The 18,556-nt window shown below is 33.6% G+C and overlaps 1 protein-coding gene across 1 annotated transcript; it reads right to left on the reverse strand.

The window, feature by feature from the left end:
- Positions 1 to 874: 874 nt before the first annotated feature.
- On the reverse strand, positions 875 to 16,579 carry LOC136819551 (uncharacterized). Its single transcript, XM_067075786.1, has 21 exons — positions 16,465 to 16,579; positions 15,558 to 15,668; positions 13,990 to 14,100; positions 13,023 to 13,119; positions 12,611 to 12,696; positions 12,357 to 12,480; positions 9,159 to 9,283; positions 8,376 to 8,486; positions 7,589 to 7,699; positions 7,059 to 7,133; positions 6,014 to 6,095; positions 5,510 to 5,649; positions 4,033 to 4,135; positions 3,716 to 3,766; positions 3,341 to 3,391; positions 3,091 to 3,141; positions 2,841 to 2,891; positions 2,588 to 2,641; positions 1,631 to 1,712; positions 1,244 to 1,315; positions 875 to 1,117 (listed from the first exon to the last, which is right to left on the reverse strand). The coding sequence occupies exons 1-21, from the start codon at positions 16,577 to 16,579 to the stop codon at positions 875 to 877; spliced, it is 2,046 nt and encodes a 681-aa protein (XP_066931887.1).
- Between the last annotated feature and the right edge of the window lie 1,977 nt (positions 16,580 to 18,556).

An 18,556-nucleotide genomic window follows, 5' to 3' on the forward strand; every position in this document is an offset into this window, starting at 1 on the left:
TGGGTGAGACATGGGTTTCTTCTCGTTACTTCTTGTTCCTCGTTATAGTAACAACCAATCTTTTTTGCGACTTTACAGCGTCATCTACTTGCTTAATTTGATGAAAGAAGTTACTTACTCTTAATTGATTGATAGTTTCATGTTCATTTTGTTCCATATTTGAAGCCATTTTAAACAAATAAATTTATATCAGATAACACTTTGAAGAGAAGAAAAGGATGTTACTTCTTGTTCCTCGTTATAATAACAACCAATCTTTTCTGTGACTTTACATGTCAATGAAACTCAATTTAATAAAAGAAGTTTACTTACTCTTAATTGGTTGATGATTTCAGTTTTCTCCATAGTCACCGCGGTGCCATAGTTAGTTGCCATTTTAATTTTTAAGATAACACTTTGAACTTTAAAAAAGATGTTACTTCTTGTTCCTCGTTATAATAACAACCAATCTTTTCTGTGACTTTACATTGTCACCTACTTGGTCAATTTGATGAAAGAAGTTACTTACCTCTTAATTGGTTGATGATTTCAATTTCTTCTCCATAGTCACCGGTGCCATAGTTAGTTGCCATTTTAATTTTTAAGATAACACTTTGAACTGAAAAAAAGATGTTACTTCTTGTTCCTCGTTATAATAACAACCAATCTTTTCTGTGACTTTACAGTGTCACCTACTTACTCAATTTAATGAAAGAAGTTTACTTACCTCTTAGTTGGTTGATGATTTCAGTTTTCTCCATAGTCACCGTTGCCATAGTTAGTTGCCATTTTAATTTTTAAGATAACACTTTGAAGGGGAAAAAAGATGTTACTTCCTCGTTATAATAACAACCAATCATTTCTGTGATTTTACAGTGCCATCTGCTTACTCAATTTAATGAAAGAAGTTACTTACTCTCAATTGGTTGATTATTTCAATTTCTTCTCCATAGTCACCGGTGCCATAGTTAGTTGCCATTTTAATTTTTAAGATAACACTTTGAACTGACTTAATTTCTTCAGTAACTTCAAAATTATCAATATTTAAAAACATTTGGTAAGGTAAGTTCAGACATCCTTTTGGTATTATCGCTCCGCTCGCTTGTTGTCCCGCATTCTCATTCTCAGAAGTTGGCAACTATGCAATAAAAACACACATGTGTATTGTTAAATTGGCTCGCCTCGACCACCATAGACAAGAAAGTAAAATTTTAGGACAAAATCATTTATGGAAAAAAAAACGAAAAACGAAATTTCAGCTTACAGCAGATGATGTCCGTTGAACTTGTTGTTGTTGTTGCAACATCAATTGCTGCAATTGCTGTTGTTGCTGCATCTGTTGAATACAAACAAAGAACTTAAGATCCACTTTTTCATCACAACAACTAAAACAAGATAAAAACAAGGAAGCCTCAAGTTCAAAATGATCTCTGGAAGAGAAAATACATCGGCTCGTATTAGGATCGCTTTACATTTCTCATTTGAACATCTCAATTTTGTCAGGCCTTAAAGAGCAGTTCGGGAATCTTTGTCGTTGCTTAGAATATATAAATAACGAAATACTAGCATTTACATTAAGAATCAAGTTCATAACGGTTCACACGATGAATCAGAATCAAAAAAAAAAGTTATCTCAATAAAGTTCACTCACCATTTCAGCTATCTGTCGCCTTAGCTGATCATTGTTTTTTCTCTCTTCTTTCAGTTCCTCTTCTTGTCTCTGTTGTTGATCTCTGGAAGAGAAAATACATCGGCCCCGAATTAGGATCGCTTTACATTTCTCATTTGAACATCTCAATTTCTTCAGACCTTAAAGAGCAGTTCGGGAATCTTTAGTCTGAGAAAGTTAGTGTGTGGTCTTACAATGACGAGGGATTTATTGGGAAATGTTGGCAGTGGTTAAAGTAAAGACAGAGCTTTAAAGGTCTTTGCGATGATAAAAGGAAATATTTTTAGTAAAACTTGAGAAAAACTGGTCATCGTTGTATTTGTTAAAAATCTTTTCATTAAGTCCTACTCATCTTTGTGCTTTATCAGCTCAGCATTATGCTAGTAGATCTTTATAACTTTGGTAAGTCTGACAATATCGTTGAATATCGCAGATTCACCAGAACCGTTATATTCTCCACAACACACTGATCATTTTCGATGATCAAGGATTCACTTCAGTGAAAATGATAGTCATAGCATTCTCTACAAGATCTTCATCTTTTTCTTCTTCATTTTCATCTTCATTTTTAGATTTTTTTAAAATATTTTTTTATTTCAAATTATTCCACTCACTAATATCTTTCCAACGATACCACATTTATAAAGATTGTAGAATTCCCTCGAAAGTTATAGGTAAAAGAAAAAAGAGTGCACACTAATCGTGAATAGACCTCACAGTCACACACATTATTCCAACGAGCACAAAACTGCACCCCAAATTCAACCAATATCAAAAGTCACCGACCACCTTGCCTTCACTGCAGATTAGTTTATGAAATTGTTTTAGAAAGTGTTTGAAGCATGTATCATGATCGATTGAAGTAACTTCTTTGCATTAAGTACAACTTCTTATCAAATCCCCCCTTTTAAAAGCCAAATTACTTTATTCAGAACAAACCTGATTTTTTCTTTATACTCTTGTTCATCATTACCATACATATCGTCTAATATACTAAAAATAAAGGAAACCATAGAAACGTTATTGTCCGTAACTTCTTTGCACAAATTACTTTATTCAGAACAAACCTGATTTTTTCTTTATATTCCTCTTCGTCATTGTACATTTCGTCTATTAAACTAAAAATAAAGGAAACCATAGAATCGTTACTGTCCGTAACTTCTTTGCACAAATTACTTTATTCAGAACAAACCTGATTTTTTCTTTATATTCGTCTTCATCTTTGTACATTTCTTCTAATAAACTAAAAATAAAGGAAACCATAGAAACGTTACTGTCCGTAACTTCTTTGCACAAGTTACTTTATTCAGAACAAACCTGATTTTTTCTTTATATTCGTCTTCATCTTTGTACATTTCTTCTAATAAACTAAAAATAAAGGAAACCATAGAAACGTTACTGTCCGTAACTTCTTTGCACAAGTTACTTTATTCAGAACAAACCTGATTTTTTCTTTATATTCGTCTTCATCTTTGTACATTTCTTCTAATAAACTAAAAATAAAGGAAACCATAGAAACGTTACTGTCCGTAACTTCTTTGCACAAATTACTTTATTCAGAACAAACCTGATTTTTTCTTTATATTCCTCTTCGTCATTGTACATTTCGTCTATTAAACTAAAAATAAAGGAAACCATAGAATCGTTACTGTCCGTAACTTCTTTGCACAAATTACTTTATTCAGAACAAACCTGATTTTTTCTTTATATTCGTCTTCATCTTTGTACATTTCTTCTAATAAACTAAAAATAAAGGAAACCATAGAAACGTTACTGTCCGTAACTTCTTTGCACAAATTACTTTATTCAGAACAAACCTGATTTTTTCTTTATATTCCTCTTCGTCATTGTACATTTCGTCTATTAAACTAAAAATAAAGGAAACCATAGAATCGTTACTGTCCGTAACTTCTTTGCACAAATTACTTTATTCAGAAAAAACCTGATTTTTTCTTTATATTCGTCTTCATCTTTGTACATTTCTTCTAATAAACTAAAAATAAAGGAAACCATAGAATCGTTACTGTCCGTAACTTCTTTGCACAAATTACTTTATTTAGAACAAACCTGATTTTTTCTTTATATTCGTCTTCATCTTTGTACATTTCGTCTAATAAACTAAAAATAAAGGAAACCATCATTCATCAGTTTGTTTTGCTACCTTGTTGGCTAGTCGTTCTATAATGACAAGAAGAAACAACAATCACATGGTAATGAGAATTCCAAGGACTTACTTCTTATTTTTGGCAATTTGTTGCTCTTATTTTTTCTTTATATGCTTGTTCATCGTTATACATATCGTCTAATAAACTAAAAATAAAGGAAACCATAGAATCGTTACTGTCCGTAACTTCTTTGCACAAATTACTTTATTTAGAACAAACCTGATTTTTTCTTTGTACTCTTGTTCGTCGTCATACAGATGGTGAAGTAAGTTATTTTTGGCAATTTCATCGTTTTGTTTTGCTACCTTGTTCGCTAGTCGTTCTACAATGACAAGAAGAAACAACAATCACATGGTAATGAGAATTCCAAGGACTTACTTCTTATTTTTGGCAATTTCTTGCTCTTATTTCGAATAAGATAAATATGTTCCTCTGGAAGAGAAAATACATCGCTCGTATTAGGATCGCTTTACATTTCTCATTTGAACATCTAAATTTTGTCAGGGCTTGAAGAGCAGTTCGGCAATCTTTAGTCTGAGAAAGTTAGTGAGTGGTCTTACAATGACGAGGGATTTATTGGCAGTGGTTAAAATAAAGACAGAGCTTTAGGGGTCTTTGTAATGACAAAGGGAATTATTTTCAGTAAAACCTGCGAAGAACCTTCATTGTTGTATTTGTTAAAAAAACTTCTCATTAAGTAATCTTTGCGCTTTTTCGGTAAAACACATGCTGATTTTTTTAAATCCAAATTTCTGAAAGTTAAGGCAACTATGAACGTCAAGTAAAGACTGATTTTAAATGAATTTCAATTAGATAGAAGCCACTGATTGCTTATACCAACAGATGATTTAGCAAGTTTTGCATTTAGATTATTTGGTCAGACGAACATGCAGAAAAAAAATCCTACTACTGGATTTTTTTAATTAAATTTACAATCACAAAAGACCAATAAATTATAACTTCAATTTTTATTAAGTCAATGGTCTTGGTCGTATAAGTATATTCGTCTCGTCTCTTCCACCAGAGACGTCCATCCTTCTTTGTCTTTCGTACATTTTCCGTTAATCTTTTCAAGACTTTTTTAATAACCTTTTGCCACTCGTATTCATTGAGACAATCCGCTCGCGCAAAGCCATTTTCGATTGAAAAATCCCTTGCCGCTGTATAGTCTTTTGATACAACGTGACCTTTTGATTTTGACGCTGCAGCCTTCACAAGTTCTTTCGATACGCACACAAAGCAGAGAAAGTGTACATCGAGATGATAAAGTTCTTATAAGGTCCGGGGGGGGTGTCCACATCATTTTGAAGCTTCAAATCTGCTTCTTTGAGCTTTAGTGATTTCGGAGTCTAAAAGTAAGAGAAATCTTTGCAATTACCAATGAGCAGGTCATTTATTGTATTGCATTTATTGATGGGTTTGATATAACAATAACAACAAGCAAACTTTTCTACCTTTCAGGCAGAAAATCATCTTTTTGATTGTCTTCTAGATTTCAAACTTTATACTTGCAGTCCTAGCTGGAAGGCACAATATCCGGAGGATTCCTTCCAATTCCTCCTCCAGCTTTTTGACGGTCTTGGTTTTTTGTGCTCTTTTCTCTTTTAGAGACAGAAATCTAAACAAAAATAAAACGCTGTGCTGACAAATACTTGATAAAAAAAAATTTGAAAATAAGGTTTCTACCATCTTCAACTTTCCAGTTCAAAAACAGCTTTGTTCAGAGGGGAAATATGATTTTGCATGATACATTTTTTCTCTTCGTTTGTCATCCCATCGATCATATCTTCCAGCTGTGTCATCATTCCGTTCAGAACTTCCGTTCTGTTTTTGGAACTGAAAGAAGTAGGTATTATGAGATATAGAAACAAACGTCTATAGTAGGTGTGTGTATATAAGCTTTTTTTACTTTATATCATCAGAACTTGACATAAATTGACTTTATATTAGGGAAAATAGTATGAAAATGCCTTCTGATAGAGATCTCTGTTCCTCCTCCAGCTTTTTGACGAGTTGAGTTTTTTGTAACCTTTTCTCTTTTAGATATTTTTTCATATCGTTTATGAAATCTAAACAAAGATAAAACGCTGTGCTGACAAATACTTGATCAGAAAAACTGAAAATAAGGCTTCAATGATTTCAATCGATCTTGTTTTTCCTGGAAACAATCAGACGTTTGACATTTATTGATAAGGATTACACAATAAATTGAAGTTGAGATAAGAATTGTTTGATACTCAAAGTTTCACGCAACTTTTCGTCACGATCTTCAGTCAAAAATTCTATACAAAAGAAAAAAAAAAAAAAAAAAAGTTTTTGTATAGAATTTTTGACTGAAGATCGTGACGAAAAGTTGCGTAAAACTTTGAGTATCAAACAATTCTTATCTCAACTTCAATTTATTGTGTAAAATGCTTCCTCCGGGTCAAGCACTCTCTTGCTGAAGAAGATATAAGCAACTTAAGAAGATTGATAAGGATTACCATATTTAAAATCATAACTTTGACTCGAACGCGAGTATGCCGATAATGTCTAATGAGAGAATACACCATGTGGGAGAGTAGTGAAAATATTCAAAATTCCCCCTTGAGGTTGGAGGGCGTATCTACAACATCTTTGCATTTGGGTAATTTAGGGTGTCAGGAGGTTGACTGATGTTTGACAAAAGGCTATCCTTTGGTAAAAGTCATATAAAAATATTTTTTCTCTCAACTCCTCTTAAATAATTTATATACCAAAATATGTACCTCGGTTAAACTTGCAATATCCTGCCGGATTTTTTTTTCTTTTTCCGCTAGCGTCGCTAGCGTTGATTTTTGATTTTCAGTCTAAAAGTAAGAGAAATCTTTGCAATTACCAATGAGTAGGTAATTTATTGTATTGCATTTATTGATGGGTTTGATATAACAAAAACGACAAGCAAACTTTTTCACCTTTCAGGCAAAAAATCATATTTTTGATTGGCGTCTAGATTTCAAACTTTTACTTACATTTTGACGAGCTGGAAGCCCCAATATCTGGAGGATTCCCTGCAGTTCCTCCTCCAGATTTTCGACCTTCTTGATTTGTGCCTGCTTTTTCATGAGCAGGCTCTTTATCATCTTTTAAAAAAAACCTAAACAAAGATAAAACGCTGTGCTGACAAAGACTTGATAAAAAAAACTGAAAATAAGGTTTCTACCATCTTCAACTTTCCAGTTCAAAAACAGCTTTGTTCAGAGAGGAAATATGATTTTGCATGATACCTTCTTTCTCTTCTTTCGTCATCCCATCATCCGTCATCATATCTTCCAACTTTGTGAACTTTGTGAAGTTAAACACTTCCGAGAATACACCATGTGGGAGGGTAGTGAAAATATTCAAAATCCCCCTTGAGGTTGGAGGGCGTATCTACAACATCTTTGCATTTGGGTAATTTAGGGTGTCAGGAGGTTGACTGATGTTTGACAAAAGGTTATCCTCTGGTAAAAGTCATATAAAAATATTTTTTCTCTCAACTCCTCTTAAATAATTTATATACCAAAATATGTACCTCGGTTAAACTTGCAATATCCTGCCGGATTTTTTTTTCTTTTTCCGCTAGCGTCGCTAGCGTTGATTTTTGATTTTCAGTCTAAAAGTAAGAGAAATCTTTGCAATTACCAATGAGTAGGTAATTTATTGTATTGCATTTATTGATGGGTTTGATATAACAAAAACGACAAGCAAACTTTTTCACCTTTCAGGCAGAAAATCATATTTTTGATTGGCGTCTAGATTTCAAACTTTTACTTACATTTTGACGAGCTGGAAGCCCCAATATCTGGAGGATTCCCTGCAGTTCCTCCTCCAGATTTTCGACCTTCTTGATTTGTGTCTGCTTTTTCATCAGCAGGCTCTTTATCATCTTTTAAAAAAAACCTAAACAAAGATAAAACGCTGTGCTGACAAAGACTTGATAAAAAAAAACTGAAAATAAGGTTTCTACCATCTTCAACTTTCCAGTTCAAAAACAGCTTTGTTCAGAGAGGAAATATGATTTTGCATGATACCTTCTTTCTCTTCTTTCGTCATCCCATCATCCGTCATCATATCTTCCAACTTTGTGAACTTTGTGAAGTTAAACACTTCCGAGAATACACCATGTGGGAGGGTAGTGAAAATATTCAAAATCCCCCTTGAGGTTGGAGGGCGTATCTACAACATCTTTGCATTTGGGTAATTTAGGGTGTCAGGAGGTTGACTGATGTTTGACAAAAGGTTATCCTCTGGTAAAAGTCATATAAAAATATTTTTTCTCTCAACTCCTCTTAAATAATTTATATACCAAAATATGTACCTCGGTTAAACTTGCAATATCCTGCCGGATTTTTTTTTCTTTTTCCGCTAGCGTCGCTAGCGTTGATTTTTGATTTTCAGTCTAAAAGTAAGAGAAATCTTTGCAATTACCAATGAGTAGGTAATTTATTGTATTGCATTTATTGATGGGTTTGATATAACAAAAACGACAAGCAAACTTTTTCACCTTTCAGGCAGAAAATCATATTTTTGATTGGCGTCTAGATTTCAAACTTTGTACTTACATTCCGACGAGCTGGAAGCCCCAATATCTGGAGGATTCCCTCCAGTTCCTCCTCCAGATTTTCGACCTTCTTGATTTGTGCCTGCTTTTTCATCAGCAGGCTCTTTATCATCTTTTTAAAAAAATCTAAACAAAGATAAAACGCTGTGCTGACAAAGACTTGATAAAAAAAACTGAAAATAAGGTTTCTACCATCTTCAACTTTCCAGTTCAAAAACAGCTTTGTTCAGAGAGGAAATATGATTTTGCATGATACCTTCTTTCTCTTCTTTCGTCATCCCATCATCCGTCATCATATCTTCCAACTTTGTGAACTTTGTGAAGTTAAACACTTCCGAGAATACACCATGTGGGAGGGTAGTGAAAATATTCAAAATCCCCCTTGAGGTTGGAGGGCGTATCTACAACACCTTTGCATTTGGGTACTTTAGGGTGTCAGGAGGTTGACTGATGTTTAACAAAAGGTTATCCTCTGGTAAAAATCATATAAAAATATTTTTTCCCTTAACTCCTCTTAAATAATTTATATACCAAAATATGTACCCCGTTCAAAATTGCAATATCGTGTCGGATTTGTTTTTCTTTTTCCGTTAGCGTTGATTTTGATTTTTGATTTTCAGTCTAAAAGTAAGAGAAATCTTTGCAATTACCAATGAGTAGGTCATTTATTGTATTGCATTTATTGATGGGTTTGATATAACAAAAACGACAAGCAAACTTTTTCACCTTTCAGGCAGAAAATCATATTTTTGATTGGCGTCTAGACTTCAAACTTTATACTTACATTCCGACGAGCTGGAAGCTCCAATATCTGGAGGATTCCCTCCAGTTCCTCCTCCAGGTTTTCGACCTTCTTGATTTGTGCCTGCTTTTTCATCAGCAGGCTCTTTATCATCGTGTTCAAAAAATCTAAACAAAGATAAAACGCTGTGCTGACAAAGACTTGATAAAAAAAACTGAAAATAAGGTTTCTACCATCTTCAACTTTCCAGTTCAAAAACAGCTTTGTTCAGAGAGGAAATATGATTTTGCATGATACCTTTTTTCTCTTCGCTCGTCATCCCATCATCCGTCATCATATCTTCCAACTTTGTGAAGTTAAACACTTCCGTTCTGTTTCTGGAACTGAAAAGAACTAGGTATTATGAGATATAGAAACAAACGTATATAGTAGGTGTGTGTATATAAGCTTTTTTTACTTTATATCATCAGAACTTGACATAAATTGACTTTATATTAGGGAAAATAATATGAAAATGCCTTGTGATAGAGATCTCTGTTCAACCTCCAGCTTTTAGATATTTTTTCATATCGTTTATAAAATCTAAACAAAGATAAAACGCTGTGCTGACAAATACTTGATCAAAAAAATTGAAAATAAGGTTTCTACCACCTTCAACTTTCCAGTTCAAAAACAGCTTTGTTCAGAGAGGAAATATGATTTTGCATGATACCTTCTTTCTCTTCTTTCGTCATCCCATCATCCGTCATCATATCTTCCAACTTTGTGAACTTTTTGAAGTTAAACACTTCCGTTCTGTTTCTGGAACTGAAAGAAGTAGGTATTATGAGATATAGAAACAAACGTCTATAGTAGGTGTGTGTATATAAGCTTTTTTTACTTTATATCATCAGAACTTGACATAAATTGACTTTATATTAGGGAAAATAGTATGAAAATGCATTCTGATAGAGATCCCTGTTTCTCTTCCAGCTTTTTGACGGTCATTTGTTTTTGGGATCTTTTCTCTTTTAGATATTTTTTCATATCGTTTATGAAATCTAAACAAAGATAAAACGCTGTGCTGACAAATACTTGATCAAAAAAACTGAAAATAAGGCTTCAATGATTTCAATCGACTTGTTTTTCCTGGAAACAATCAGACGTTTGACATTTATTGATAAGGATTACCATATTTAAAATCATAACTTTGACTCGAACGCGAGTATGCCGATAATGTCTAATGAGAGAATACACCATGTGGGAGAGTAGTGAAAATATTCAAAATTCCCCCTTGAGGTTGGAGGGCGTATCTACAACATCTTTGCATTTGGGTAATTTAGGGTGTCAGGAGGTTGACTGATGTTTGACAAAAGGCTATCCTTTGGTAAAAGTCATATAAAAATATTTTTTCTCTCAACTCCTCTTAAATAATTTATATACCAAAATATGTACCTCGGTTAAACTTGCAATATCCTGCCGGATTTTTTTTTCTTTTTCCGCTAGCGTCGCTAGCGTTGATTTTTGATTTTCAGTCTAAAAGTAAGAGAAATCTTTGCAATTACCAATGAGTAGGTAATTTATTGTATTGCATTTATTGATGGGTTTGATATAACAAAAACGACAAGCAAACTTTTTCACCTTTCAGGCAAAAATCATATTTTTGATTGGCGTCTAGATTTCAAACTTTTACTTACATTTTGACGAGCTGGAAGCCCCAATATCTGGAGGATTCCCTGCAGTTCCTCCTCCAGATTTTCGACCTTCTTGATTTGTGCCTGCTTTTTTGAGGCAGGCTCTTTATCATCTTTAAAAAAAACCTAAACAAAGATAAAACGCTGTTGCTGACAAAGACTTGATAAAAAAAACTGAAAATAAGGTTTCTACCATCTTCAACTTTCCAGTTCAAAAACAGCTTTGTTCAGAGAGGAAATATGATTTTGCATGATACCTTCTTTCTCTTCTTTCGTCATCCCATCATCCGTCATCATATCTTCCAACTTTGTGAACTTTGTGAAGTTAAACACTTCCGAGAATACACCATTGGGAGGGTAGTGAAAATATTCAAAATCCCCCTTGAGGTTGGAGGGCGTATCTACAACATCTTTGCATTTGGGTAATTTAGGGTGTCAGGAGGTTGACTGATGTTTGACAAAAGGTTATCCTCTGGAAAAGTCATATAAAAATATTTTTCTCTCAACTCCTCTTAATAATTTATATACCAAAATATGTACCTCGGTTTTTTAACTGCAATATCCTGCCGGATTTTTTTTCTTCTTTTCCGCTAGCGTCGCTAGCGTTGATTTTTGATTTTCAGTCTAAAAGTAAGAGAGAAATCTTTGCAATTACAATGAGTAGGTAATTTATTGATTGCATTTATTGATGGGTTTGATATAACAAAAACGACAAGCAAACTTTTTCACCTTTCAGGCCGAAAATCATATTTTTGATTGGCGTCTAGATTTCAAACTTTTACTTACATTTTGACGAGCTGGAAGCCCAATATCTGGAGGATTCCCTGCAGTTCCTCCTCCAGATTTTCGACCTTCTTGATTTTGTGCCTGCTTTTCATCAGGCAGGCTCTTTATCATGTTAAAAAAACCCCTACTAAACAAAGATAAAACGCTGTGCTGACAAAAGACTTGATAAAAAAAACTGAAAATAGGTTTCTACCATCTTCAACTTTCCAGTTCAAAAACAGCTTTGTTTCAGAGGAAATATGATTTTGCATGATACCTTCTTTCTCTTCTTTCGTCATCCCATCATCCGTCATCATATCTTCCAACTTGTGTGAACTTTGTGAAGTTAAACACTTCCGAGAATACACATGGGGAGGGTAGTGAACAATATTCAAAATCCCCCTTGAGGTTGGAGGGCGTATCTACAACACCTTTGCATTGGGTACTTTAGGGTGTCAGGAGGTTGACTGATGTTTAACAAAGGTTATCCTCTGGTAAAAATCTATAAAAATATTTTTTCCCTTAACTCCTCTTAAATAATTTATATTCCAAAATATGTACCCCGTTCAAAATTGCAATATCGTGTCGGATTTGTTTTTCTTTTTCCGTTAGTGTTGATTTTGATTTTTGATTTTCAGTCTAAAAGTAAGAGAAATCTTTGCAATTACCAATGAATAGGTCATTTATTGTATTGCATTTATTGATGGGTTTGACATAACAAAAACGACAAGCAAACTTTTTCACCTTTCAGGCAGAAAATCATATTTTTGATTGGCGTCTAGACTTCAAACTTTATACTTACATTCCGACGAGCTGGAAGCTCCAATATCTGGAGGATTCCCTCGTTTTCTCCTCCAGGTTTTCGACCTTCTTGATTTGTGCCTGCTTTTTCATCAGCAGGCTCTTTATCATCGTGTTCAAAAAATCTAAACAAAGATAAAACGCTGTGCTGACAAAGACTTGATGAAAAAAACTGAAAATAAGGTTTCTACCATCTTCAACTTTCCAGTTCAAAAACAGCTTTGTTCAGAGAGGAAATATGATTTTGCATGATACCTTTTTTCTCTTCGCTCGTCATCCCATAGTGAACGATCATATCTTCCAACTTTGTGAAGTTAAACACTTCCTTTCTGTTTCTGGAACTGAAAAGAAGTAGGTATTATGAGATATAGAAACAAACGTATATAGTAGGTGTGTGTATATAAGCTTTTTTTACTTTATATCATCAGAACTTGACATAAATTGACTTTATATTAGGGAAAATAGTATGAAAATGCCTTGTGATAGAGATCTCTGTTCCACCTCCAGCTTTTAGATATTTTTTCATATCGTTTATAAAATCTAAACAAAGATAAAACGCTGTGCTGACAAATACTTGATCAAAAAAATTGAAATAAGGTTTACCACCTTCAACTTTCCAGTTCAAAAACAGCTTTGTTCAGAGAGGAAATATGATTTTGCATGATACCTTCTTTCTCTCTCTTTCGTCATCCCATCATCCGTCATCATAAGCTTCCAACTTTGTGAACTTTTTGAAGTTAAACACTTCCGTTCTGTTTCTGGAACTGAAAGAAGTAGGTATTATGAGATATAGAAACAAACGTCTATAGTAGGTGTGTGTATATAAGCTTTTTTTACTTTATATCATCAGAACTTGACATAAATTGACTTTATATTAGGGAAAATAGTATGAAAATGCCTTCTGATAGAGATCCCTGTTTCTCCTCCAGCTTTTTGACGGTCATTTGTTTTTGGGATCTTTTCTCTTTTAGATATTTTTTCATATCGTTTATGAAATCTAAACAAAGATAAAACGCTGTGCTGACAAATACTTGATCAAAAAAACTGAAAATAAGGCTTCAATGATTTCAATCGATCTTGTTTTTCCTGGAAACAATCAGACGTTTGACATTTATTGATAAGGATTACCATATTTAAAATCATAACTTTGACTCGAACGCGAGTATGCCGATAATGTCTAATGAGAGAATACACCATGTGGGAGGGTAGTGAAAATATTCAAAATCCCCCTTGAGGTTGGAGGGCGTATCTACAACATCTTTGCATTTGGGTAATTTAGGGTGTCAGGAGGTTGACTGATGTTTGACAAAAGGCTATCCTTTGGTAAAAGTCATATAAAAATATTTTTTCCCTTAACTCCTCTTAAATAATTTATATACCAAAATATGTACCTCGGTTAAACTTGCAATATCCTGCCGGATTTTTTTTTCTTTTTCCGCTAGCGTCGCTAGCGTTGATTTTTGATTTTCAGTCTAAAAGTAAGAGAAATCTTTGCAATTACCAATGAGTAGGTAATTTATTGTATTGCATTTATTGATGGGTTTGATATAACAAAAACGACAAGCAAACTTTTTCACCTTTCAGGCAGAAAATCATATTTTTGATTGGCGTCTAGATTTCAAACTTTTACTTACATTTTGACGAGCTGGAAGCCCCAATATCTGGAGGATTCCCTGCAGTTCCTCCTCCAGATTTTCGACCTTCTTGATTTGTGCCTGCTTTTTCATCAGCAGGCTCTTTATCATCTTTAAAAAAAACCTAAACAAAGATAAAACGCTGTGCTGACAAAGACTTGATAAAAAAAACTGAAAATAAGGTTTCTACCATCTTCAACTTTCCAGTTCAAAAACAGCTTTGTTCAGAGAGGAAATATGATTTTGCATGATACCTTCTTTCTCTTCTTTCGTCATCCCATCATCCGTCATCATATCTTCCAACTTTGTGAACTTTGTGAAGTTAAACACTTCCGAGAATACACCATGTGGGAGGGTAGTGAAAATATTCAAAATCCCCCTTGAGGTTGGAGGGCGTATCTACAACATCTTTGCATTTGGGTAATTTAGGGTGTCAGGAGGTTGACTGATGTTTGACAAAAGGTTATCCTCTGGTAAAAGTCATATAAAAATATTTTTTCTCTCAACTCCTCTTAAATAATTTATATACCAAAATATGTACCTCGGTTAAACTTGCAATATCCTGCCGGATTTTTTTTTCTTTTTCCGCTAGCGTCGCTAGCGTTGATTTTTGATTTTCAGTCTAAAAGTAAGAGAAATCTTTGCAATTACCAATGAGTAGGTAATTTATTGTATTGCATTTATTGATGGGTTTGATATAACAAAAACGACAAGCAAACTTTTTCACCTTTCAGGCAGAAAATCATATTTTTGATTGGCGTCTAGATTTCAAACTTTTACTTACATTTTGACGAGCTGGAAGCCCCAATATCTGGAGGATTCCCTGCAGTTCCTCCTCCAGATTTTCGACCTTCTTGATTTGTGCCTGCTTTTTCATCAGCAGGCTCTTTATCATGTTTTAAAAAAAACCTAAACAAAGATAAAACGCTGTGCTGACAAAGACTTGATAAAAAAAACTGAAAATAAGGTTTCTACCATCTTCAACTTTCCAGTTCAAAAACAGCTTTGTTCAGAGAGGAAATATGATTTTGCATGATACCTTCTTTCTCTTCTTTCGTCATCCCATCATCCGTCATCATATCTTCCAACTTTGTGAACTTTGTGAAGTTAAACACTTCCGAGAATACACCATGTGGGAGGGTAGTGAAAATATTCAAAATCCCCCTTGAGGTTGGAGGGCGTATCTACAACATCTTTGCATTTGGGTAATTTAGGGTGTCAGGAGGTTGACTGATGTTTGACAAAAGGTTATCCTCTGGTAAAAGTCATATAAAAATATTTTTTCTCTCAACTCCTCTTAAATAATTTATATACCAAAATATGTACCTCGGTTAAACTTGCAATATCCTGCCGGATTTTTTTTTCTTTTTCCGCTAGCGTCGCTAGCGTTGATTTTTGATTTTCAGTCTAAAAGTAAGAGAAATCTTTGCAATTACCAATGAGTAGGTAATTTATTGTATTGCATTTATTGATGGGTTTGATATAACAAAACGACAAGCAAACTTTTTCACCTTTCAGGCAGAAAATCATATTTTTGATTGGCGTCTAGATTTCAAACTTTTACTTACATTTTGACGAGCTGGAAGCCCCAATATCTGGAGGATTCCCTCCAGTTCCTCCTCCAGATTTTCGACCTTCTTGATTTGTGCCTGCTTTTTCATCAGCAGGCTCTTTATCATCTTTTAAAAAAAATCTAAACAAAGATAAAACGCTGTGCTGACAAAGACTTGATAAAAAAAACTGAAAATAAGGTTTCTACCATCAACGACTTAATAAAATAGATAGACCAAGAACTTCATACAATGGCTCTTAGAAATCTTTTGTTTTCTATTCATTTTGTATTCTTTCAACTTGCCGTCTTTCCACCGTCCGCGTAAGTCATATTACAAAGAAATTAGACTTTTTACAAGCATCTCTAAATGGTGTAAAATCAATTATATCGAATTTCTACTGACCATAAACATAATTTTCGATTTTTTTGCTTACGTCAGGTCGCATTTTTAATCATCTTTCTCACAAGATATTTTTCAATATTTTTCGACAACACTGTTGCGCTTTACAGCGCATTTTCTTTAAGAACATAAACATTTTTGAAAGACTCTAACTAAGAAAATAAACGTGCGTTCATGGTGCGTTCTTAAGATAGAAAACACAAACACCATCCAAATACAAATGTTATAATTTTAACAATGTTTACTAATTCTTAAGCCTAAAAGTTTGACTTGAAATTAAGAACATATTCACAAAATTTAGGTCATGTGATCAATATCAACCAATAGCTTATCTTAAAAAATGCTTATGCACGCGGAATGACATTTTAATGATGCAAAAAATCATTAATTTTTTTATCATTCTTACGCGGATCATTTCAATAGGATACTGGTCTATCCATTTTATTAGGTCGTTGCTACCATCTTCAACTTTCCAGTTCAAAAACAGCTTTGTTCAGAGAGGAAATATGATTTTGCATGATACCTTCTTTTTCTTCGTTCATCATTTCTTCTTTTGTCATCAATTCTTCCAGCTCTTTCCACAATTGTTGCATTTTTCCACATTTTTCTTCTTTGTCCATCCCGCATATCTTCTCCATGGAGAATCATCCCTTTCAGAAAATCTAAACAAAAATAAAACGCTGTGCTGACAAATATTTGAAAAAGCTGTAACTACAAAGGAGGACCTAAAACTTGTAAAAGTTGGGAATAAGCGTTTGCTTTTTGTTAATATTTGATAATCGCGTTTAGGATATACATTAAAGGAAGAAAATTTTTCAATTATTTTCCACCCTTAAGGGGTTCTCGTACGACATGCACATGCTTCGTACCTAAGCTTTCAATTTAAAGGGTACGATTACATAAATAGACTTAAAATTAAAATAATTTATTCATATATAAACAATATTACAAATTTTTGGTACGACCTGCGTCGCTGAACATTTACTTAAAATTTAAAATACATCCTTCTTAAACGAAATAATTGAAATAATTATCCTCAATTAAAATCAAAATAAAATCATTCAATTATTTTTACAATTTTTACATTTTTACATTTGAAATAAATTATAATAATTTTTTTTTTTAATATCCAATCGTAAGGTGTGGTTTTTGTTTACAGTTGATCGCGATGAAGAAGAATACCAGGAAATATTAAAAAAATGTAGTGAGCAAATAAGTTTGAAGAATTCACACTGTTGTCAAAGTTAACTCATTAAAATGAGGGTTTTTAAGCATTATTTTGGGAAAAATATTGTTTTGATATTTTTCAGGATACTCAAAATACCATTGCATATGAAAATGATCCAAAAAAAGATGCAAAACTAAATTAATGGCATGGTAGACTAAGTATTGACACTATTTCACTTTCTGGAAAGCGTGGCTAAATGATAAGTAAGCGTAAGTGGCTCTTTTTCTCTTTTTTTAATGCGACTGCAGTGGTAAGAAATATGGACAAGAGGCGATTGAATTTGTCAGAGACAACCTATACCTGGCTGTACCTGGAAAAATACAATATCCTTAAAATCAGGTTGTTCCCTTCCCTGTAACATTTATTAAAGCTTAAAATATTACTACCAGTTCGACTAGACCAGGAACATGTTTATGTTTAATGATCGATCAAAACTTACATATAAACTTCATATTGTCATTGTGAGAGAGAACCTATACCTGGAAACAACATTCAATTGAATACAACAGGCCAGAAAGCAAATTTTGGTCAAAAAAGTACCTTTTCTTGTAATATGGTCATGGTGTCAACTTTTCCCTCCAGTATGTCAGCAGCCTTTCGATGATGACCAATTTAAACCCAGTCATCGGTAGGTTCCTTCTTCTTAGCTCTTCCCGCAACTCCAGCACTTAAAAGTTAATAAATTAAATCTAAAAAATATCAAACAAAAATTAATAAAAAATAAATTAAACGGACATACCAGGCCCGTAGCCACCACCATCTTTATCATTATTATTTTCTTTTTTTCTTTTGCAGTCCTCATGTTCTTCCACCTCCCCCATCTCGTTCTCCATCCAGTACGCCAGCAACCTTTCGATGATTGCCACCTTCAACCCACTCATCGGAAGGTTCCTTCTTCTAAGCTCCTCCCTTAACTCCAGCACTTTCATCTCTTTGATCCTACCCTCGGTCAAGGGTAAGTGCCCGTCATTGGTTTTGTGGCGTTTCAATCTTTTTCCAATATGACGAGCCTTTCCTTGACCTCTTTTTCTCTTCTCATTATATAATCTCCTTGGGCGGCCTCTATTGGGGAGGAGAGCAGGATCAGATGATGGTCATTAGGACAGAATTAATGCTCTAGACATTATTATTATACGTACAAAAAGAAAAAGAGTTAAAAAATTAAATAATTTATTTCAAATATCTTCGACTTAAGACACAAAATAAAGAAAAATTAAATGAGAATTAACTAGCCCCTATTTATTTCAATATTTCTCGAAAGATATTCCAAACAAGGGAGCCACCAAAACTTAGCGGTTGCAAACGATAAACTTTGAGACAACGATGAGTATAAAGTAATAAGAAAAAGTTTAAAAAAGCAAAAGTTTAATAGTTTAGTTGTTTTCTA

This window comes from Clytia hemisphaerica, unplaced genomic scaffold, assembly GCF_902728285.1.
Source record: "Clytia hemisphaerica strain Z4C2 unplaced genomic scaffold, Clytia hemisphaerica genome assembly, whole genome shotgun sequence".
Lineage (NCBI taxonomy): Eukaryota > Metazoa > Cnidaria > Hydrozoa > Leptothecata > Clytiidae > Clytia > Clytia hemisphaerica.